General features: G+C 40.0%; 1 protein-coding gene across 1 annotated transcript in view; it reads left to right on the top strand.

Moving 5' to 3' along the window:
* Positions 1–448: 448 nt before the first annotated feature.
* The window catches only part of LOC103252913 (calcium-activated potassium channel subunit alpha-1-like), a 37,955-nt gene continuing 13,248 nt past the window's right edge, over positions 449–25,155 (top strand). Inside the window, exons 1-4 of the mRNA XM_008051504.1 lie at positions 449–563; positions 1,379–1,459; positions 5,648–5,778; positions 23,785–23,979. Of these exons, the coding sequence (XP_008049695.1) occupies positions 467–563; positions 1,379–1,459; positions 5,648–5,778; positions 23,785–23,979 (504 nt within the window). The 5' untranslated portion in view covers positions 449–466. The remainder of the gene's footprint in view (positions 564–1,378; positions 1,460–5,647; positions 5,779–23,784; positions 23,980–25,155) is intronic.

Here is a 25,155-nt window from a genome sequence, read left to right as displayed (position 1 = left end):
TTAAAGCAACACAACTTCATTTTTCACTCAGAATACTTTGTGAATCTGGGCAACTGTCCAGAGTTTCTGTTCAGCCTTCATCTCCATAGTAACCTGTGTCCCCACAATTGCCATGGCCTGGGAAAAGAGAGGCAGCTAGTCAGTCATAGCTAACTTCAAGGGGGCACATGGGTTAATCCTTCTGAGTGTCTGGAAGGAGAAACGGAACCAAAATCTATGGAGAGGATAAATAATTGGTGTGGAGTCCAGACTTTTAGAATTATTTAAAATGGCCTCCTACTTTTTTCTAAAAAATAACTCATCACATTTTATCCTAGAAGTGCTAATTGTTGACCTGTAAATAATGCATAAGCTGTGTTTTGGGGGTTGTGTGTCTACATTGTACTCTCATCATTTCCAAATTTTCCACTTCTCTGATTTTTCTCCCTCCTCTCTTTCCTTCTCACTAGGGTTCACACCTCCAGGAATGGATAGATCCTCTCCAGATAACAGCCCAGTGCATGGGATGTTACGCCAGCCGTCCATCACAACTGGGGTCAACATCCCCATCATCACTGAACTAGGTACGGGTCAATGTCAGTGTTGGGGAGAATTGTCCTCTCATCCAGAACAGACAGTATGAGGAATCTGGTCTGTTTCTCAGCCCTTTCAGCCTTGTAGACTCTAGTGGGTTTTATTTGGTTCTGGTGGTGGTGGTGGCGGTGGGGTGGTTGGAGAGAGATATGGGTAGAAATGTGACAGATTACTTGAAGGAAAACTGATCTATCTTTCCTCTGAGAAGCATAGATAGTTTCCTTCATTCTAGTCATGGTTTCGAAGGAGCATGAGATGATGGATTTGTAATTGGGGCATACATCGGGAAGTGGGAGGTAAGGAGGAAAGGCTTAGTCCATATATTCTTTCTGGTAATTTTCACTAGAAACAACTTTTTGAGGCTTCTGTCTGGAGAGCTCCTACTATTCAACCTCTCCACTGATATACAAAGCCTCAGGCCTAAGTCAAACCCATCTTAAGAATGAGGTAGATGCATTGGGCTGTTTTGCAATAACTTTACATTTTACCTATTTTAGTTGAACTTCTCAGCCAAAGGCCTTTTTCAGCAAATGCCATCCTGGCCCAAAAAATGATGAAGTTTTGAGGGCCGTGATTATCAACCAATCAAATCCAACTTCTAACCTGGTCATGGCACTACCTACTACCATTTGTGAATTTGCAAAACTGCAGACTGGCCTCTTCCCCCTCCAAGACAAATGCAAACTATCCATGGTTCCGGGTCCCTTTACTTGAGAATGTTTCCTCTGTTATTCCCTCACTCTTTTCTTTTTCTGTACTTTCCTCCACTCCCTTTCCCCAACCCTTAAATGCCGTATCCAATTAGCTAAACCGGGCAAGTTGCCTTTGGTATCAGTCAATCAGGAAAAAAACAGTGGGACGCACATTCTAATGATAACTGAACTGGGTAAGAATCACTGTTTTCCTTCACATCAGTATCTCCTTTTGTTCTGTTGTTGGTGTTTCCAACTATCATCAGCTTGTTTATATATTTCACTGGCTGTAACAGAAAGGCTACCCCATGGCACTGCTTTGAATGTGTTTTATTTGTGGCTCTGGTTAGAATTGACTGTCTTGTTCTGGCCTTTCTTAATGATTTTTTCCCCACACAGCATCAGTAAACCTTTGATCACACCCATCTGACCTGGCAGTTGTTTCCAAAGCATCTTTGCTCTAATTCATTTTCTTTGGCCTGAGCCCTTTTTTTCCCCACCTTTTTTTTTTTTTTTGTCACCCGCTCTCCTGCCTTCTGTATATTCCTCTTCCAACACACTGTCAGTTTGACTGACTCATCTTCACAGTTCTCGGAGGAAGTCAAAGGAAAAATATCAAAATTTTAAGATAAGAAACCTAAGACAGTGCCTTCCTTCCAGCTGTTTATTTTCCTTTATTCTGACTTTATTTGCCTTTTTTTTCCTACTAGGCTCTTTCTCACAGTCTCTGGTTCTGAAGCTATAAAAGCAGCTGGTTCCTAGGGGACCCTTTCTTACTAAAGCCAGATTTCAAGAAAGGAGGATGAGGTTAGCAGCCACTGAGGTGCAGCCTTGCACTCTGACCCCCACCCCCTGGCTTTATGAAAGATTCACAGTGGACTCATCTGGAAGATAAAGACCTCTGATCATGATTGTATTTGTCAGGCCCTTCCCCAATTCCCTATGACTTGGTTAATAACTCCATGAAGGGCGCCCATCAGCAGCAGGTCTCAGAACTGGGGATTGATCTTCTAAATAGAGACAGTGAAAGTGCTGCTCGGCAGAGGAGTGGGTTGAGAGGTGGGAGTACCTGCCTTCAAATGACTCACAAATGAAACGAACACTCCGTTTTCTTGGCCCCAAAATATATTTCAAAATAAGAGCACAGACTTTTAACACAATAATCTTGCTTGCAAGGTGTCTAGAAACTAAGGAATAAATTGTCCACTATTCAGCACTACATTATTGTACATATAACTATTTATCAGGACAAATTCACTCTCATCAAGGCATATCATACTATTTTCTCGTATGGTTTCCAACAATAGGAAAGGGTGTTTTTTGTGTCCAGCATAGTTGGCTAAAAGCCAAGATTTCTGGATTGCTCTTCTCAGAATTGTAGGGCCATAAGACACCCAGGATCTTATGTGGTCCATGCCTCTGATTGGAAAATTCATCTAGAACCCTATAGCAGCATTTCAGAATCATCACTGCTAGGGACTTATTTTTCTATTTGGAATTCATGTGCTGCTGACTAACCAGGCTATCTTGACTTGTGATTGGTAGATGAGAAGAGAAAAAGCTTGATGGCCTGAACCTAAGGCCATAATTAGTCATAGTTGACTCTCCTGAAGCCTTTATCTCTCACCAGATCCTTCTTTGTGTACACAGAGACTTGCAGGTGCTCACAAAACCCTGCACCCTTCACCTTCACCCTTAACCTTCTGCCTCTGGTAGCCATAACTGCCATCCTCTGACCACCTCATCTCCAACATCACCTACAAACATTTACTATTTATCTACATGTTCTGAGATATGTTCTGTGTTACACTAGGCCTGACAGTCAAATCCCTTTTAAAAGACACAGAAGGTACCAAAACTCAAGTTTTTAAAGCTGTGTAGTGTATTCTAGTCTTCATCTTGGAGACTCCCAATTGATGTTAGTACAATGATGACTCCTGAAAGTCTCACAAGAAAGAACTATTTGAAACTGTTTAACATTTCTGTTTCCCAGTTCTAGTTGACCATATATGCTTTGAGGAGATTAGTGGGTATCTGTTAGCATGCCCATAATTACCTCTGTGAAACAGGGTGCTGTTGTTCTCCTTCTGAGACTGGGTATCCAAGAACAATATTCAGGATTTTCACTGAATCCTGGCTAATGTCTTGGAATGCTTTTTTCATGACCCCAAATCCCTAGTTCACTGACAATCTGGAGTCTTCTCTCCCTGCTTGGAGAGACTTTGCCTCCATGTCTGGTACCAACCCTACCCCATGCTTCTGAAAAGAGGTAACAAACGCCATTCTTTTTGAAGTGTTGATACACATACAGATAGCTAAAAACACATTCTTCCATATGTGGTTTCCAGCTTATATGTTCTAATTCACAAAGCAGAAAGACTAGACATCCCTTTGGACAAATGAAGGGAGGTAAGGAAAAGCTACTACTTCAAAGACCCCTGAGCAAAGCCATAAGTGTTTCAGAGACAGATGGAAGCTGGGCATTTTCATAATGTAATAGGTTGAAAGACATTTAATGTCAGAAGGGAGGTCATGATAGCAGCTGACATCGATCAAGTCATGGCATGATCCAGGTTCTAGGCCAAGATCACCAGGTACAGTCTCATTCATATGAGCCTTCTGACAACCTCATGAAAGAGCTGCTATGATTCCCCCATTTTACAGAGAGAGAAACTAAGATATAGAATGATATAATGCTTAACCCAAGGAAGTTGGTGACAGAGACTGGATTCAAAGCCCAGTTGTCAAAGCCTGGATTTTGGATTTTCATCACTAGCCTGCAATTCAAGTACTGTTGAGACAACAGGGACCCAGATGTGATCAACTTTGAAAGAACAGAGCAAAGATTTCCCCCACTAGAATCTTCCTCTAGGAAAGCAAGAGGGTGACATTTAAAAATACAAATTCCATGTCTACCTTTTTCTGCAAGTATCATTTATTCTGCCTCATACAATAAACAAACAATAGTTTAAGAAAGAGAAGACAGCCGGGCTCGGTGGCTCAGTCTGTAATCCCGCGCCTTTGGGAGGCTGAGGTGAGTGGATTGCCTGAGCCCGCGGGTTCGAGACCCGCCTGGGCAGCGAGACCTCATCTCTACAATAAATCAAAAAATCAGCTGGGCATGGTAGCGCATGCCTGTAATTCCGGCTACTCGGAAGGCTGAGGCGGAAGGATCGCCGGAGCCCAGCAGGTCGAGGCTGCGGTGGCCGGGAGCGGCCAATGCACTCCAGTCTGGGTGACAGTGAGACTCCAACTCAAAAAAAAAAAAAAAGAAAGAGAAGAGTTACTAAGAAAGTTACCAAAAAAATTAAAATGACAACTCTAGGAAAGAGAATTAGCTCCTGATACACTTAGAAAGGAATCAAAGAGAGGAAAACTCATCCTCTCTTCATCTGTTTTCTTCCTAAAAGCACAATAATTATTCCAGAACTCATGAGTGCCCTTTTCCTCCCTACCACCTCTTTCCCCCTATTACTTGCTCTGCAAAACTGATAATTTCTGAAGCCAAGATGGGAATGGAAATTAATTTGTCATTTAATTTTTAATAAGTTAAAGACATCTGAGTGACACAACTAATCAGTCTGCACGTGCATGCAGGAGGAGTCCTTGAGGAATCCTCAGATGGAAATGAAATACAGCATCCATTGCTGCATCTGCTTGAGTGGAAGCACATAAAAGATTGAGCTGTTTAGAAGGGGAAAGGGAGCATGTGGGCGTCCCTGTGCAACTCAAAATTCAGAGCAAGTCCTTGTCAGCAAGCAGTGGGAGACAGCCAGAGATCCATCCCACCTGGGGTTTCCTGTGTATTAAGCAGAGCCTGTTGGGTGTGGACCTGGATTCAGGGCCTGGGAACCCAGTGACTACCCAGGCTAATTCCCGGGGCAGGTTTTGGGTCATGCCTGAGGGTGAATTCCTTGCTATTTGCTTTGCTGTGCTCCCAGCCCATTGCTCTTTACTCTCAACAAGTGGCTTTCTTTTTTTTGTGGCTAAACCTACCATCCCAGCATGGCTACTCATCATTGAAAAATGTCCATCCCTCAAAGGACTTGGATACCAAAAAACACTGCAAGGTGTTTTTCGGTCAAGATTCTAAAACTATACCAAAGGACTAATGACCAGCACTATCTGCTGGTCCTCCGGCGGCCTGCCATGGAGCAAGCCTGCTCAAACTCATTGCTCTCCAGGTCTCAGAAACTTACATAGTGAACAGGAACAGTCCATTGAGTCCCACTACCCCCACCCCAAAGATCCATCTATGGCTTTTTCCATGCTTTAGTTTCCTTTTCAGTGACTTCAGTGTTTCTAAACCAGTAGCCTGGTCTCTCTGGCTTAGCTTTTTGCGTGTGGTCTTCGAGCTAATTCTTATTTTACGCCTTTTCTAGTGAACGATACTAATGTTCAGTTTTTGGACCAAGATGATGATGATGACCCTGACACAGAACTGTACCTCACTCAGCCTTTTGCCTGTGGGACAGCATTTGCCGTCAGTGTCCTGGACTCGCTTATGAGCGCGGTAAGTTGTCCCACTACCTCCTCCCCACTCGGTGGTGGAGGACTTGCCAAGGGAGCATCTTCAACCTTAAAGGCCCTGGGTGGACTGGAGCCACCGTGGAGGGCAAAATTCCATGCGCTCACACTCCAGGGGGAGATACCGACATTAATGAAACGCTCACACAAGTAAGCATATGATTATACGTTTCTCAAAGTACAAGGAAGGCTACGAGGAAATATAGATGAGTGTTTGACCTGATCTTGGGGATCCATGAAAGGTTCCCCAAGGAAATACTATATTTTATGTAAGATATTAAAGAGAGAAGTATTTTTGTGAGGAAGAACATTCCCTGAAAAAGAAAGTGAGTCAGTGCCAAGGCTTGGTGGTGGGGTACCTGATGCTTTCAAGGAAGGCAAAGAAAGACTATGAGGTTGAACCACAGTGAGACAGGTGCAGGGGAGGTGAGACTTGTAGGACCTTGAAATCCATTTTCACAGTTTTAGTCTTTTTCTTAAGAGTAATAAGGAGGCACTGAAGAGGTTTACATCACTGGAAAGTGATGTAATCAAGCTTAGCATTTAAGGGGATTGCCTTGGCAGGTGTGTGAAGGATGGTTCAGAGGAACAAGGTGGCAGCAATAAGTTTGATTAAGAAGCTGTCTTGACTTGGGCCAGGATAGAGCTGGCAGAAATGGAAGGAAATAGATGGATTTCAGTGGCATTGTTGGTTGGTAAACTTACTAGGACTTGGGGAAAGATTGAACATGAACACAGGATGGAGAGAAAAATAGGTCAACAGTGACTCCCAGGTCGCTACCTGTCATTCAGATCAAAGTGCTTGGGAGAGGACCAGGCATGGGGGCAAGACCTGGCCAGCTCTCTGCAGCTGGGAGGGACAGAGGGGTAGGAGAACGAAGAGGGTAGACTGGCCAAGGGATCAAACATAGCTTTGGTTTCTTTTACGACTTGATGTACATCAAGCATCCAAAGCATTTGTTTTCTCACCTTTGAGACCAAAAACCAAATAACAATTAAAAAATAGGTCCCAGCTTAATTGAGCTATCTTTCACTGTAGGAGGCAAGAGCAGACATTTAGAATGAGTCATAACGTGGATATTGTGAAGTATTCCCACTGAGCATCAGTATTTATTATATAGGAAAATCTCTTTATTTTGAAGTTCTAAAATTCACAATTTTTGAAAATGCAGACATAGGCTGGATAAAAACTGACCTTTGAAGAATCCATGAAAAAGAGTTTTGTTGAACATATTAAAACAATAAACAGAACTCCAAGAGTTTTTATACACATGCATTAAATAAAGTGCTTAAGAAGGTTATTCTCCTGAATGTGTTAAGCGACTGATATGCTAATTATGCATTATTCTCATCTATTCATTAAAGCGAATCCCAGAAGGACCTCTATTTGAGGAAAGAAAAAACATAAAGTTTTTGAAGACTAATTTAGGTTATTCTATATTCCTGAATGCAGTCCAACTGCAAGCATATCTTAGTTAAAAATCAGAATTATGGATTTAAAAATAATTGTGAAACAACATTCATCTGAATTAAGGTTGACTGGGCTTCATGCCATGCCATGGCTTTCCAAGCCAACAAAGAGATAAAATGGTCCCTAGAGAAGGGTACGCTTAGTTTCCCAGGGCTCATGACCTTTCTGATGGTCTGTGATACAGAGGCTAACATTTCTACCTGCTAGTGGTGTTGGGTTTAGTTTAGGCAAACTCCTTGAGCAGGCTAGAAGTCATGATTAAAGCTATGGGATGTGCTCATAACAGCACCATGTTCTCTGTCATAGGCTTCATATTCTTTAAATCCAGTTTCAAATTTCTCTCTATAGAATTTTCTTTAAAATTTTTTGAGTTGGGGGGTCTCACTCTGTCACTCAAGCTGGCATACAGTGGCACAATCATGGCTTACCATGGCCTCGACCTCCTGGGCTCAGGTGATCCTTCTGTCTCAGCCTCTGGAGTAGCTGGGACTATAGGAGTATGCCACCACACTTGGCTAATTTTTAAAATCTTTTTTTAGAGGTGAGGTCTTGCTATGTTGCCTAGGCTGATCTCAAACCCCTGGACTCAAGCAATGCTCCCTCCTTGGCCTTCCAAAGTGCTGGGACTACAGGTATGAGCCACCATGCCTGACTTAGAAATTTCATTTTGATCTTCATTAGATTCTGATCTTCATTAGAGGGATTCAGAAGATTTTTCTTGCTAACAGGTGATGAAACAGTCTACAGTAGAATTTTTTTCAGAACTACAAAATACTCTTAAAATTTTTAAAAATCCAAATTTATAAAATTGTTTATGTTTCTACATATCAGATGTTCATTATGCTTTCTAGCAGGACTAGGTACATAATTTGCAAGGTCACACTTTATGAGTTATTAAGAACTTCAAAATGGTGATGGCAGGGTATTAAACCAAGTTAGGGACTCTTGAAACCAGCCCTGGTTCTAAGAAATATAATTGGTTTAGGCACCAGAGAACTTCTCTAACAACCAAAGAGGCACATGGTGGCCATGGGGTGGGGTGGGGGAGTACCTCTGGGTTTGAGTTGCACAGCTGCCTATAGTATCACTAGGGAGTAAGTTCTTGGAAATTTAGATAAGAAATAAAGTGAATTGATTTAAAATTTTAAAAAACATACCTCTAATCTCCTTTGAGATGCAAATAAAAATGTTTGGGAGAGGGTAGCGAGGGCATGGCATGTTTGGATATAATAGTCCGAGAACAGCATTTCCTCTGTGTTCTAGCCTGGGAAAAAAGGTGTCAGAAATCTGGTAACCATCATTGTATTTAACAATGGCAGAATCATTTGTTGAGGGCCCACAACTGTGAAAGACACTTCAGTTACATGATCCTATCTTTTGGACAATAAGATGAATAAGCCTGGGTTAAGTGTTGAAACATGACATATTTAACTAACCCACTGATAGTGACTTTGCAAATTATTCATCAAAATGCCTATCAAATTATTCCTGATCTTGTTTGCATTGTCTAGGATGAATAAACTCCACAGTGAGGTCTTGAACTGGGTCTAGTTCAGCAGTTCTGGGTCTAGGTCAGCAGTCCAATTGGATCTAGGCCTTTTGGTAAAATGTTATCTGTGATTTATTCACATTCTACTCAACCCTAATTTATGAAAAAGTAGATTAGTCAAGTACCAAGGCAGTGACTAGAACAAACAAAAAGGGTTGGCAGGAATATAAATTGAGAAAGTGCGATTCCTCCAAACAGTTGAAGGCAGAGGTAAGCTCCCACCGCAGTCAGTCACTTACAAGCAACATCACAACATCCACACACAAAGCTCTTCAGATGCCAATGAGCTCCTTTTTCTAGCACTTTTCCCCAAATTGCCATTTAATCATGTGTCTAAACATTCTCTGAATATTGTCCTTCATAACTCAACTCCCGCTGCTTACTGTTTCATTTGTTAAAAGAACAATGTTTTGATTCAGCGCAGACATCCCTGAAATGGATAGGGACATTCCGGACATAGCCTTGTGGCTTTATCCTGCATATCAGCAGAGAAACACATGGTGAGAGGGAATCACTATGCATATGACTGTATGTGATCTTACTGCATGGACATACACACACACACACACACACACACATACACACACACACACAATGAAAGGAAGCCTCTCTGTTTTTAGGACTGAGACTTGCATTAAAATTTGAAACTTCAGATTTTTTTTTTTTGAGTTGGAATCTCACTCTGTGCCCACGCTGGAGTTCAGTGACACGCTCACGGGCACGGCAGCCTCAACCTGCTGGACTCAGGCGATCCTTCTGCTTCAGCCTTCCAAGTAGCTGGAACTATAGGCACAAGCCACCATCCTCGGCTAATTTTTTGATTTATTGGTGAGACGAGGTCTCGCCTAGTTGCCCAGGCTGGTCTTGAACACGTGGGTTCAGGCAATTCTCTTACCTCGTCCTCCCAAAGTGCTGGGATTATAGGCATGAGCCACCATGCCTGGCCTCCGATTTCTTTTTCATCCAGTCATCAATCACTTCCTCCTAACCCCAACCCAAATTAAAGTTCCACTCAGACCCAGGAAAGAGAAAATTAGACATGAACTCATAAGTCAGACAGCTTGCATGTTGATCCCAGCATTGCCATTTACTATTGGCTGTGTAACCTTAACCTCTCTGTGCCTCAGTTTTCTTATCCTTAAAACAGGGATAATAATAGCACCTAACTCATAGGGTTGTCAAGATAAGAAAATGGGTTAAAGTTGTAAAGTGATTAGTAGTGTACTTAGGACATGACAAACTCTCTATATATTTTGTTGTTGGTATTGTTCTTAATTGATGCATTTATTGGGCACTTACTAAACACTGGGCATTATTCCTCCTGCTGGGGATTCAGCAGTAAAGACAAAAGATGAAAACCCTGTCCTTGTGTTGTTTAAAGTTTCATTCTAGTGGGTTAAGAAACAGCAAATATGTAAGTGAATAAAGGAATAATGCTACCGAAGGACAATTGATTTGAAGAACATAAAATAGTTTGAATGGGTGTGGAGCCCTGTCTTAGCCACAGTGATCAGAATAAAACTGTCTTAGGAGGTAACATTGAAGCCAACACTGTAAAACCAGGTGAGAGCACCAGGAGGGAGAGTTCCTGGCTTTTCCAGTCAGATGAAAGAACGAAGACAAAATCTGAAAAGTGACAAGCTGGGTTTAGTTTGTCTGAGGGAGTGGTTGAAGAGGCCATCGCAGTTGAAATGTGATCCCGGCACTTTGGGAGGCTGAGGTGAGTGGATTGCCTGAGCCCGTGGATTCGGTCCCACCTGGGCAACTTGGTGAGACTTCATCTCTACAATACACCAAAAATTAGCCGGGCATGGTAGTGCACGCCTGTAGTTCCAGCTACTTGGAAGGCTGAGGTGGAAGGATTGCTGGAGCCCAGCAGGTCGAGGCTGTGGTGGCCGGGAGCCTGCCACTGCAAACCAGTCTGGGTGACAGAGTGAGACTCCAACTCAAAAAAAAAAAGAAAGAAATGTGATAGATAGGAGAGAGAGATGTACACAAAGCATTCCAGGGCAAGGCTGTTGGCTATACTCTGAGTATTCTGAGTACAAAAGACCACATCTGGTCAAGTTCTAAGTCTGGGGGTGAGACACTTTAGTCCTGGTCAGAGGATGTAGCTTCTTCTGGATACCACAGAATCCTCATAGTGCCAAGTTTCCCATGTGTGCTGACTAGAAGGGCAAACCCACACTGAGGTGATTCCTGAAGTGTAACCCTTGATTATTTTTATGACTAACTCTTCATCCTGGTACACTGATTTCAGGAGAAGAAAGAAAAAGAAACAGCACAAGATATTGGCGTGACTACCCAGTTCTATATCATGTTTCTAACAAACAATCTAGGGTAGAAATCTCAAAATGGCATGTTGCAGACTACATCATTCCTCAGGCAAATTCTGTATCTCTTGAAGTTTTTATTTTTAAGTTGAGTTTGTTGCCAATATTTTAAAATTGCAAGATTTTATGTAAAATATGGGTTTGCAGCTTCTTTTGATTGGAGCCAGAAGGCAGACTCCCAGATTCCCACAAGCAACAATTGGGTAGGGCTTAGCAGCTGCTTCCTTTAGCCACAGTCCGTGCTACTCCTTATTAATCCTATAAGGCCTGCTTCATTCATGTTCTTTCCCTACCTGGTCCATTGTACTGACCTGGCCTTACCAACCTCCTGCTTCCTGTTTCTAATGATATGTGCCTGCATTACAGTGTCTGTGGTCAGACAGTATCCTTGACCTTCTGGCCATTCACTCATCTACTGAGTTAGAAGGTTATGCACATAATATTTATTTTCCTTGAGCCTTTGACCTTTCCTAAACAGATATTGCACACTAAACCATCATGATTGAAGAAGCAGTGAGAAGCTGCCCCTTTCTGGGGAGAAAAAAGGGCAGTCTCCAATAAAAGCTAATGAGTACCAACGCGCACAAGTTGGTTGTATTGCTATTTTTTTAGAAAGTAAGATATCATAAAGTTTCAGGTTTTTAGGTCTACTTTATCTGGAAAAACAAAGAAAAGTCATAGCATTGCAGTGTTAAGACAGAGTTGAGAAAAGCAGCAGCTCCTTTGCTAGTGCACAAGACTTCTGAGAAGCAGTAGAGGCTGACAGAGAACATCTACCGGAGAAACCCCGCAGCAAGATCCCCCAGGAGCCAGAGAGAAATTACAGTGTAAGCAAATTGTGCCAGGTATGCCTTTGCTTTGTTCACTGCACCACAGTGCCCTTGGCGGAAATTTGTGTGTTTAGTGAATCAGTATGTTCACAGCAAAGGCAATGACTTGAAGGAGGGACACTGGGCCATGAATTAGGTCTTATAGCTTCTGGTCCTGCTCACTGGCAGTCCTTGCATGTTTTCCCCTACAGTCTGGGGCTCTGTTTGGTCCAACTGTTAAATGGGAATTATATTAACAACTCCTTATGACTTTAGGGTTACCAGCTCAGCTAAGGGCAAATGCATATGAAAGTCTTTCTTAGGCAAATACTAATTAAAACCTCATGTAATTAATTGCAAAGATAAAGACTTATTACATGTATGTCTATGTGTGTATACATATTCTCTCCCCCGCCAGACACACACACACACACACACACACACACACACACACACATATCATAAAGTAATAAGATAAGATTTGGAGCTAAGTGAGTCACGGTATCCAGAAGAAATATTTCTGTGTTCTCATCTCTAATATCCGAGTGTTGGCCTCTATTTGCCTGAAATGAACTTATTCCAGTAAGACTGAAAGATGTGCCCATCTGGAACGTGGGTCCACAGTCTTGAGCGTACTTTCATTAATGGGCAAACTCTTGAATTGGTGTTATGTAGAGAACTGAGTTCTCTAGCTGCCCAGGCTAACCCATGTGATTTCAGTTTTATAAACAAATTATTGCTCCACAACCCTATTCCTTACACTCCACTCAAGAGCCTCCATTTCGACTGCTCACAAGAAGACAGTCCATGGACCAGCCCAAGGCAGATAAGCTAGCAGTGGTGTCAAAGTGGCAAGTGTGGTGGGATGTCCTGCTGCACTCAGAACATCCCACTGCTGTCACATCAGGCCAGCCAAGCCCGAGACAGGAAAAAAAATCCAGTCATTCTCATCCCTCATGAAAGAAAAATATTAAAAATGAAAATCTACACCATGAAAACTAGCAAATATAAAAAATGGCAGCTATGACATGGAAAATGACAACTTTAGAGCAATTATAAACGAAAGGCAGAGAGCCATTAAAGTTAAGGCAATGTTATTAAAAGATGTGTTAATTTTCAGTTAAATTTTCTATAAAAGACCAATTAGTTTAAAAGGCTTGACAGCATTAGCTGTGAAACATAAGCTCTGGTAATTATACTTTAAAAAAATAAAAAGAGGAAGATGCTCCAGCATGTGGAAGATGCACACGCGGCGGCGGGGCATAGGCAGAGCGGGCTAGATGGCGCTGCGGGGCCAGATTTCCATGTTGCAACTCCTTGGTCCCTTCCCCAGCATTTCATGGTTTCCTCAGTGTCTCTTTGCAGGACCTGAGAATCCTCAGACTTTTGAGGCCAAGGGGGCCACCCCTGTGATCTGGGCCGGCTCTCTGATGCTAGGTTGAGAACACAGAGGTCCAGGGAGAGGGAATTTTCTAAATTGGTGGCATTAAGTTGATGGTTCATTTTGTAAGCTATCATTTATTGAGTATTCTTTATCAGAACTTAGACAAATGCTCTCTCATGTAACACTAATCTATACGTTATTGGGTTTTTTGTTTGTTTTTGAATCTCTGTTGTATGGATGAAGAATACAAGGTAGAGAAAAGTTAGACAACTTTCCCATTGTCATGGCTGTTGAATGGCAAAGCAGGGATTAAAAGCTGGATTTGGAAGTCTGTACTCATAGCCATAGGGCCATGTTGCCCTCCGAAGAAGAAAGGTTTCTCAGGCCAGGTGTGGAGCCCTGTCCTTGGCAGTAGGAAGGAGGACTCCCATATTTCTTAGACTAACAGGTATTCTGATTCCAGGCATTGGACAAGACCTTAACTCAGCTCTCTTATGTACCTCAATGCCCACGTGACACAAGGACAGCCTCTGCCCAAAGCATCCTGGAAATTAATCCTACCAGGGTTGGAGGTTGAATGCAAGAGCCCCTCAGAAGGCATCTAGCACAGGCATCTTGACTATGGGTCATGGTAATGTTGGAAAAGACTGGCAGTTCAAAAGCTTAGAAGGTAAAGAGTTACCCCTATACATTACAGTCTTCCTTTCAGAATTTTGTATTTCTTCAATTCTAGCATTGTTGCAAACCTAGAACAAATCTTGTGCCTTGTGGGTCAGGTGAGTTGTATCATTCTCTGTCATCGAAGACTCTGATGCCCACAGCTCTGCTCTGGGTAGAGAGGTTTGTTCTAACTGGTACATCCTCCACAGAAATAGTCTTTGATCATTGGCATTTGAATTCCTAGCACTTGGTTTGCCCCCATGTTGTTGAAAACAGCCACCTCTTATGCAGAAGGCTCTGGAGTGGTGCCTGGTTGCAGATTGTTGAATACTCTGTGGAGTGCCCTCCTCCATCCCCTGATCAAGTACAGAAACTTGTGCTCTCCAATGTGGTTGACTCAACAGGGAAACGTGTGATCTCCAATATAGTTGACTTCCAGGGAAGGCATTATCTTTCCAGTAACTTACTCAGATCGCAAAGGGATCTTGATACATGCTCAGAGCACACCCATGTGTGATACTCAAAGAATTTCTCTGCATCTGAATCTTGAGAAATCAAAATGGGAGCAAGAGCATCTGTTGGCAGAAATACATCATCATTCTCTGTCACTGCAGATTCTGCTGCCCACAGCTCTGCTCTGGATACCTGCAGGGAAAAATCGAGGAGAGCCATCTGGGATGCAGTGCCAGCTCAAAGGGCAGAGAATTGTGTTCAGAGACGTGAGCAGCCCAGAGTTGTGCAGGCACCTATGAAACCCTGTGACTGACTTTGAAATTGTACCTGTTGATGGGCAATTTTAAAAGTGCTGTACTCTCTGAACTGCACACAATTTCAGACCAAACCAAGGCCTGGGGATTAGGAGGTACTCAATAAGTGCCAGTGTCTGATTGATCAAAAAGATTATACTGTTTCAGTGTAACTGATTTCAGCACAGAAGTGGAAACATGTTAAGGTCAAATCTGAAAGATGTGGCAAAACAATAATCTCCCAGGTTGACCTTCTAGACATATCATTGCAATGGAGAACTGTATTTTTTTTTAAGTGTTAACTATGTTTTCATTAAAATTTATGCATGTTTCTTGAGGAAAATTTGGAAAGCACAGAAACATATAAAAGAAATATATGAAAAATATATAAAAAGAAAACTTATAATGAAGAAAATTTAAATGACCCGTATTCCCAACACCAAGGATAAGCCTGGTTAATATTTTGCTGTATTTCCTTCCAAATGAATTCCATATTTATGGAATCATCCAGTTTCATATCCTGATTCTTTCCTTTTCAGTTAATATCTTACCCAGAGTATTTTATCATGTCGTATTCTTCGATGTCATGATTTGCAAAACCTCCATAAGACTTTGTAAGACTCTGTTCTATGGATATGGCAGAATCTATTTAACTGTCACTCTATCATTGGGTATCTAACTTTAAAAAATTTTTTGTTATAGCAATAATTAACCCCATGATAAACATTATTGTACATAAATCTTTGAGCAAGTAGCAACTTATTGCCTCGAGAAAAACTTTCTGGGTTTTTGACAAACATGAACATTTTAAAAGTTCTTGATATATATTACCAGGTTATCTCTAAGAAACAATTGTACCAGTCCACACTCTGATCACTGCTATAGAAAGGCCATCTCATGCATTCTGGTGGGCACTGATTGTCATTTTCTCTAGGACACCTTTTCATTGTGTTTATATTATTTTTGAAATATATTAATTTTTAATTTGTATGTAATGTGTAAATCTGTATTTTATTTTGTGAATTCATTTCTAGTTTTTATGCTTAAATAAAAACTATCAAGCATCCTGAGAGGAAACATTCAGCTATGTTTTCGTGAAGTTGTTTGTTGGCTGCATTTTTTGCCTTTGGCTATTTTATAACATAAACTTTTTTTTTAAGAAATTTAGAATAAATATACATTTACAGTAGAAAATATATAAAATAGCTGGGCTCGGTGACTCAGCCTGTAATCCCGCGCCTTTGGGAGGCTGAGGTGAGTGGATTGCCTGAGCCCGCGGGTTCAAGACCTGCCTGGGCAGTGAGACCTCATCTCTACAATAAATCAAAAAATCAACCGGGTGTGGTAGTACATGCCTGTAATTCTGGCTACTTGGAAGGCTGACGTGGAAGGATCACCAGAGCCCAGCAGGTCGAGGCTGCGGTGGCTGGAAGCGGCCACTGCACTCCAGTCTGGGTGACAGAGTGAGACTCCAACTCAAAAAAAAAAAGAAAATATATAAAATAAGTAAAATTATAGTAAAAAGTGAAAGTTCTATCAACAAGAGTTAACTACTAAGTAAAATTTTTGTGTGCTACTTATAGTCATTTTTACATAAATACAAATATGGCTATCAGTTCAAGTATGCATTTTTAACATGAATTTTGAGGATCTTACTTTTTAACAAAGTTTAATATTATGTAATTATTATCATGCCATTAAATATTCTCTGAAAGCATAATGTTAAATGTCTGTACATTGTAAGTGCTATAAGTGCATCGTTATAGCATTACCATGTTGTTGAAAAATTGTTTCCAGATAGCTGGTTTTCCCCAAAATCATTTGTTGACTAAATTTTGCTTCTCCATAGTATGTGATGTCAAGTAGTGGATCAAAAAACTTTTTTTTTTTTTAGGGACCAGATGGTAAATATTTTAGACCTTTGAGAACAGTCTCAGTCGCAACTAATCAACTCTATTGTTGTAGCACCAAAGAAGCTACAGATAATATGTAAACAAATGGGCATGTCTGGGTCTCAATAAAACTTTATTTAAAAAACATGGGTAGTAGGGCCAGACTCAGCCCAGGGACCAGATTTACCAACTCCTGTATTAAGGTCTTATAATAACTAGACTATGGGTATCATAAATCCATTTGGTTGACTGACCTTCTAACTTTTAATGCTGTCTACAATGTTTAGTTAATACTTGGGAGGACAATTTTGTAAGACTCATACGAGAAGAAATTTAGCATAATTGTATCAAGTTTTAAAAAGTCTACTTCAAATGTATAATTAGATATATCAAACTTAAAAATTGTACTGGAAAAAAATGACATTAAATGTCCAGTTTACATGTCAAGGAATATGAAATTTCACTTTTTTCCCTAATAATCTTTTTGGTTTCTTTGCAAATGATTATTACTTTGCTTTCTGCCTAGAAATGGTAGCTGTTCTTCTTATTCATGTCCAATGATTATGGTATTAAAGAGAGCTTCCAGAATAGTGGTGGTAATTCTCTTACATACCTGACATTATATTCTCCTTCTTAACTCCTAGTTTTATTGTGTGAGGTTTTATTTTCAGTTATATTTGTCATAGGTTTATTTTATTTTTTCAAGGAATTATTTTTTGAATTTATCAATTCACTAAATATCCTCTTGCTTTTTCATTAATTGATGCTTTATTATTTTATCCTTCTGCTCTTAGAAAAAAAGAATAATAAAAGACAATTTTGTTTTGTTTTTTTGAGTTGGAGTCTCACTCTGTCACCCAGGTAGGAGTGCAGTGGCATGCTCCCACAGCCTCAACCTGCTGGGCTCCAGCAATCCTTCTGCCTCAGCCTTCCAAGTAGCTGGAACTAGAGGTGTGCGCTACCACACCTGGCTAATTTTTTATTTTTTTGTAGAGACGAGGTCTCGCCAAGTTGCCTAGGTGGGTCTTGAACCCATGGGTTCAGGCAATTCACTCGCCTCAGCCTCCCAAAGTGCTGGGATTACAGGCTGAGCCACCAAGCCTGGTCAAAAGACAGTTCTTTTAATACTTAGTCTTATTTATTGTAATTCTTTCATATATTATAATAATAGCACTTAAAGGTTCTGAATTTTTCTCAATAACTTTGACCTTAAGTCATGACTTTTGTTATTCTCAAATACTATTTAATTTTTAAATACTCTGTATTCTAAGTTTGATTTCCATCTTGACCAAGCAGTTACTTAGGATATGTCAAAACAACTACTGAAATTTTGCAGTTTTTACTTTTACTTCTACTACATTGTATTTAATTTTTTAAATGTAGGTGTGTACTTATTTGTTATTTGTATTCAGATTTGATGTTTTTGGCTACTGATCATATATTTTTGCCATTGTTTTTACAAAATTGAGCAAAAACCTACTAAATCAACCTTATATCCTCTATTTTTAAAATCTTTTGATCTATTTGACCTGTGAAAGCTAAAATCACAGTGATGGTGGGGATCTTTCACATATTACTCTCAGTTCAGATTTATTTTTCTGTAATTGTGGATTAATTTTGCTTTCTATATTTTAGTTATAGTATTTTAATAATCCATAAAAATTACATTATTTTAAATTTTAACTGTAATATTTAAAAATTTTCCTTTGAAATATACTTTGCTATGCTTTCTGTCCCCATTTGTCTCTTATAGAGATATCAGAGTTTGATTTTGATTTTGGATTTTTAGCAAGTCTGAGAATCTCTGCCATTGTTTAGAATCATTTGGCTCATTTATGATTAGTTATATATTGTATAATGCTATAATCTTAGATTTTGTTTCTTATATGCTTCCAATATAATTGGCCACATTCACTTGGTAAATCCTTTTGATCTGTATTCTAGGTTCATCTGCTGGCTCAGGACAGATTGTTTTGTTTTTTTTCTTGCTTGTTTTACATGCCTAAATTTCGTTTACAGCTTTAATTGTGAACACTTTGTATTCATCACTTGGACCTCTGTTGTCTTTTTCTCAGTATCAAGTAGCATTCTCATTTTTTAAAAATAGGAAATCTCTATACCTTTTTCTACATAGTTTAGAACTTACTGGTTTTACTTTCACACCATGGATTCTGTGTAGGTGCGTGTGTGTGTGCGTGCAATTTTCAGTTCTACCACTTAACAGTTTTTAAGATAAAATTGTTGACCATTATGAATGTAGCTGTCTTATAACTATTTCTTTTTTTAAAAAGTCTTTAATGAGATACAATTAACATACCATGTAACTCCTCAGTTAAAGTGTACAGTTCAATGGTTTTTAGTATATTCACAACCATCACCACAGTTCATTTTAGAACATTTTCATCACATCAAAAAGAAACCTCCTACATTTTAGCTATTCTCTCCTCTCCATAACTCTACTCACCACTCTCCAGCCTTAAGTAACCACTAATCTACTACTGAACTCTGTATATTTGCCTCTTCTGTACATTTCGTATAAATTAAATCTTACTTAGTACAATGTTTGCAATGTTTGTACATTGTAGCATGTATTAGAACTTCGTTCCTTTTTATGGACAAATAATATTCATTGCATGGATATAACACATTTCATTTATGCATTCATTAGTTGTTGGATATTTTGGTTATTTCCACCTACTGCCTGTTATGAATAATGCTACTAGAAACATCTGTGTACAAGTTTTTGAGCAGACGTATATTTTAATTTCTCCTGGGTGTATACATAACATATGAAGAACTGCCAGGCTGTTTTCCAAGTGGCTGTACCATTTATATTCCCATCAGCAGTTGTACAAGGGTTTCAATTCCTCCATATTCTCATGGATTCTTGTTATTATCTGTCTTTTTAATTATAGCCATCCTGGTAGGTATAAAATGATATCTTACTGTGGTTTTGATTTGCATTTTCTTGATGATCAGTTTTGCTGAGCCTCTCTTCGTAAGTTTGTTGACTACTTTTGCATCTTTTTAAAAGAAATGTTTAAATCCTTGCTTATCTTAGAAATTGAGTAATCTTCTTGTTGTTGAATTAGAAATGGTTTTTTTTAATACTGAATAGTAGACCCTTATTCTATATATGATTTGCAAAATTTTACTTTCATTTTGTAGGTTGTCATTTCACTTTCAGGGTAGTGTCCTTCAATGCACAACTTTTAAAAATGTATTTTTTAAATGTCCAATTCATCTATGTCTCTTTTGTAGCATATGCTTTTGATGTCAAAGTTAACTAAGACTGTTATAAACTGTTGTGAAGTCAAAGGTTGTAAAGATTTACTCCCATGTTTTCTTCTGAGCACTTTATAGTTTAATCATTAACATTTTGAGCTAATTTTTGCATACGATGTGAAGTATAGATTCAACTTTATTCTTCTGCATATGGATAACCAGTTGTTAGAATGTGATTGGTTTAAGGGATTATATTATTTTCCAATTGAATGCTCTTGGCACCTTTACTGACAGTCACTTGATTGTAGCTGTATGAGTTTATTTCTGGATTCTCAATTCTATTCCTTTGATCTATATACCTGTCCTTATGCCAGTATTATGCTATCTTGATTACTGAAAGCTTTTGCTATGTTTTGAAATAAGGAAGTATAAGCTCGCCAACTTTGTTTTTCTTGCAGATGATTGCTTTGGCTATTTGGGGTCTCTTGTAATTTCATATTAATTTTAGAGTAAGTTTTTCCATTTCTGTGAAAAATAGTCTTTAGGATTTTAATAAAGATTGCATTAAATCTGGACATTGTTTAGGGTAGTATTTCATCATAATAATTTAAGTCTTCTAATCCATGAACATGGAACACATTTCTATTTCTTTAGATCTTTAACTTCTTTTGGTAATATTTGTAGTATTCAGTATATTGGTCTTGTACCTCCTTGGGTTGATTTATTCCTACGTATTTTATTCTTTTTGATGCTAGTATTAGTGGAATTATTTTCTTAATTTCATGCTCATATTGTTCGTAGCAAATGTACAGAAATACAACTGATGTTTGCTTATTGGCTTCCCATCCTGCAACTTTGCTGAAGTAATTTACTACCCACATTAATTTTTTAGTGAATTCCTTAGGATTTTCTATGTACAAGATCATGTCATCTTGACGTGAATAGAGATAGTTTTACTCTATTATTTCCAATGTGAATGCCTTTTATTTCTTTCTAACCCTGGCTAGAACCTCTAGTGCAATGGTGAATAGAAGTTGTGAGAGCAGATTTCCTTGTCTTGTTCCTGATCTTAAGGGGAAAGCATCCAGTCTTTCATCGTTAAGTATGATGTTTGCTGTGGATTTTTCCTATATGCCCTTTATCAGGTTGAGAAAGTTCTATTTGTTGTGTGCGTTTTATCAGGAAATGGTGTTGGATCCTTTTAACAATTTCTTATATCCATTGTAATCTCACTAGTTGACATAAAAAATAATTGGATAAGTGTGTGAAGCCAATTTCTTACTATTTTATCTTTTATTTCTTTTTATAATCTGTATTTTTAAAAAATTTATTTTGATTCCAAAGCAAACGCTCTATGAATTTTTCTATTTTTTCAGTAACTATTTAACCAGTCAAAAGGATGGTTTTTTCTTTATATCTTGAGCACTAGAATTATCTTTTCAAACATATTTATATTGGCTCTTCTTTTATCTCTTTATATTTGAGTAAGGAGAGATCAGCTTGTCAGTATACAGGATTGTAAATGTGTCATCCACCTTATATATATGCTGCTAGAACTCTCCCTTTGGTTTTGATCTAGAATAGCAATTGTAGAACAGAGGCCCTTGTCAATGTCTTGTGTCCAGCTCTCGCTTATCTGATGTGATATGCAGTGCTGGGGAGTGGTCTTTGGTTCTAATGATAGATTATCTGACTGTAGGGAAGGGAATTTAACTCCTACAGGCACTGTAGGGAAGTGCCTGTGTATGTGCCCTGAACCTACCTTCACTAGAATGCCTCTCTGGCAGCCCTTCCTACTGCTGCTACTATATCCCAGAATGCAGTCCCCAGTGACCTTAGTTGTACCTAGCTGAGTCTAAATGAAGGGTTAGAATGTAAGCAGACTGAGACGTACAGATACAACAGGAAAATGAAGTGGCCTTGATTTAAGTCTCCCTTCCTTCCCCGCCAAAATAGAAAACAAAACAAAAAACAGAAAAGATTAAAACAACACCAAGGGTAGGTTGGAAAGGAGGGTGACTGTTCCTTTCATCAGCAAAAGCCCCATGTCTTTGATATTAAAAGCCCAAAGTACTTGTCAGTGTTTCCTGTGTACCAAGCATTTTTCTGAGTGCCTCATGTGTGTTAAGTTAGAGAGAGCCAGGCTCGGTGGCTCAGCCTGTAATCCCACCACTTTGGGAGGCTGAGGTGAGTGGATTGCCTGAGCCCGCGGGTTCGAGAACCCCCTGGGCAACTTGGTGAGACCTCATCTCTACAATAAATCAAAAATTAGCTGGGCGTGGTAGTGCGCGCCTGTAGTTCTGGCTACTCGAAAGGCTGAGGTGGAAAGATCGCCAGAGCCCAGCAGGTCGAGGCTGTGGTGGCCGAGAGCGGCCACTGCACTCCAGTCTGGGTGACAGAGTAAGACTCCAACTCAAAAACAAAAAAAAGTTAGAGAGTCTCCTCAATTATTACATTTTACAGATCATGAAACTGAGGCACAAAAATGCTAAATGACTTTCCAGCTTCTAAGAGGTAATGTCATCATTAAACCCTCAACTCAACACTGGATCCCTCACCTCTCCAGCAACACAAGGATACTTTGGGTATCCTTGTTCTGTTTCTTTGCCTGATGGCAGATCTGAACTCTGAGTAGACGTTTTTCTTGGGCTCTTCTGGCAGGCTATTAATAACATTCCTAGTTTCCTTTGCAGTTGGAATTTTACATCACTTTGGGTGATTTTATGAGTATTTCAACAAGGAAAGTGAAACTAGGCACACTAGCAGCTATCATCTTAACTCACAAGTCCTCTTGGAATTCTTTGCATATAAACTTGGTATCAATGAAAATGCTTATTTTACGGAAGAGAAAATCAAAGGCCAGAATGATTAGAAAACCTCCTCGGAGACATGGCAAAACAGAGATGAGAACTCATCCTTACCTGATGTTTCCTCACTATGCTTTGCCAGGTGAGCTTTCTAACAAGCTGCTGAAATGAAAATGCATCTTTTCTACCCTCTCTCCAAAGGTACATACATCCTCAAAAGCCACAGGCAAAATTTGATTTGATTTGCTTTAACCCACATGATTTCTTTTTACATAGGAAAATGGAATGCACACCCTTAACTGAGGTTTTCTCAAATTAGGCTGGGTGACAAATATCTTTTTAAGCTCTTTTATTTGACATCCTATTAATTATTTTAAACTCCCATTGTTTTGTTCCTGACAGACCTGTTATGCTTCAGATGTGAGACAAATGTACGTTTAGAGGGAGACTTCTTTAATAAGCTATGTTTGCCTCAGATGACTGAGGTTATTTTAGAAAACAAAAATCAAACTACACATACCAAGATATTCACCTTGCCATATATTTATCAGGCACATTTAATTGATAGAGACTTCTGGGTTAGACAGTTATCGAAGCATGTGATAAATTGTGTGTGGCATTAATGATTCCCTTTGCATTCTATGCCTACATAGAAGGAGGTTTTGCCATTATTGTGGGAAGGCAGCTTCCTGGGACATGGGTGACAGGACCTCAGAAGCAACCCTGCTTGGGATGGCAGCCGGGGTGGCTTCATTTTATGACACATGTCCAAAGTCCCATAGTAGACATGTAAGTTTCAGGAGTGGAGGCAATATTCTCATCCCTACTAACACCAACTATGGTAAACACCAATTATTCAGACTTGAGCCCTTTAATGAAAATCTCTTGAATTGGTTTTTAAAAGTCAGGCTCTTGTGGCAGAGCCGAGCAGGAGAGAAAAGAATGGAATAATTGGAGGCTGCTGTCTTTTCACTTCCCATATAAAATTATTTGAAGAGACAGGCCAGAACCTTAAACAGGAGATACCAAGAAAAGTTGTAATTTGGATGTCAGCTGTCGTGCCTTTAGGGTGTTTGCTTAAAGGACTTTTTCCCTCCTCTTCCTCTCTCTCCTCAGACATACTTCAATGACAATATTCTCACCCTGATACGGACCCTGGTGACCGGAGGAGCCACGCCAGAGCTGGAGGCTCTGATTGCTGAGGAAAATGCGCTTCGAGGGGGCTACAGCACCCCCCAGACGTTGGCCAATAGGGACCGTTGCCGCGTGGCCCAGTTAGCTCTGCTTGATGGGCCCTTTGCAGACTTAGGGGTGAGTTCATAGCACAGAGATCACCTGAGCTTGATCCCAAAGAACTTGCTGTCTGATAGTGACAAGCTAAGTTATGTCTTTTCTTTCCTATCGTAAATAACTATAAGACTATTTATGGTTTACGGTGTATCAAACACTGTGCTTTATGCATAGTAATTCCTGTGATTGTCCATGGCATCCCTTTGAGACTGAAGACTAGACATATCAGGAATTTGCACCAAGGTATCCTGGCTTTCAGAGTTTGTGGGCTTACTCACTCCTTGGTGTACTCCTCAGGCATCTTCTACACGAGATGGGAGGCAGCAGGTGATATCTGCATGCAGACAAGATTGGGAAGTATTTCCACAGGGTCTCAGGGCTACTCAACCCAACTATACATTAATAGCACATGGGGGTGTTCAACCCTAGCCCCCAGGATTCTGAGTTTTTGTGCATGAGTATGACCAGCACTGGTCGTTTTCAAAGCACCAGGGTAGCCAAGCATATCCAGAACCACTGTCAAAATAAACAGAATCTCATATGGATCCTCTCATGTCTCTAACTCAAAACCTAGGTCTTGTAAGTCTGTGGCTGGACCCAGTCACCCTCCCTCAGGTCCTCCCTGTGATCGCGTTCCCTTCAGATGCCTTGTACTTGCCTGATTTAGGCCCACTTTGGCAGAAGTATGCAGTCCTGACCTTTATTCCTAGCCCAACCTCATGGATGTATACAAGGGGTGGAGCCACAAGTCACAGGAACTGATAACCTTGTTGCACAAACAATAGTGCTGCCTGGAAAGGCCAAATAGAGGAAAAGGAACCAAGGAAAAGGATCTGTCTCTATTTTTTTTCTGAAACATTGCTGCATACTTGCATCATTCTTGAACTTGTGTGGCTAGTGACTCTTTTCACCTACTACAGTACTCATTTACTGATACACTTGACCAGGATGAAGACTTTAAGTAATGCTAAGATTTGGACTCATCTGTATTCTCTAATATGGTCCCATGTGCAAATTTCAGTGATAGGAAAGACAAAGGTAGTCATTTTATCACCAGTGAAGTCATCCTACAGTGGCCCGTGCCCTTCATATAATACAGGTGACACCTCCCTGAAGCCACCTGGCTGCTGAAGCCAGCACTTCCAAGTGGATGCCTTTGCTTTCACTTTCTGAATCAGGCCCAGACCTTGGGAAGGT

The sequence above is a fragment of the Carlito syrichta genome, unplaced genomic scaffold (genome assembly GCF_000164805.1).
Source record: "Carlito syrichta isolate Samal-C Ts95f unplaced genomic scaffold, Tarsius_syrichta-2.0.1 Scaffold179627, whole genome shotgun sequence".
Lineage (NCBI taxonomy): Eukaryota > Metazoa > Chordata > Mammalia > Primates > Tarsiidae > Carlito > Carlito syrichta.
Note: the sequence above shows the minus strand (reverse complement) of the source record. Positions and strands in the feature narration are given on the sequence as shown.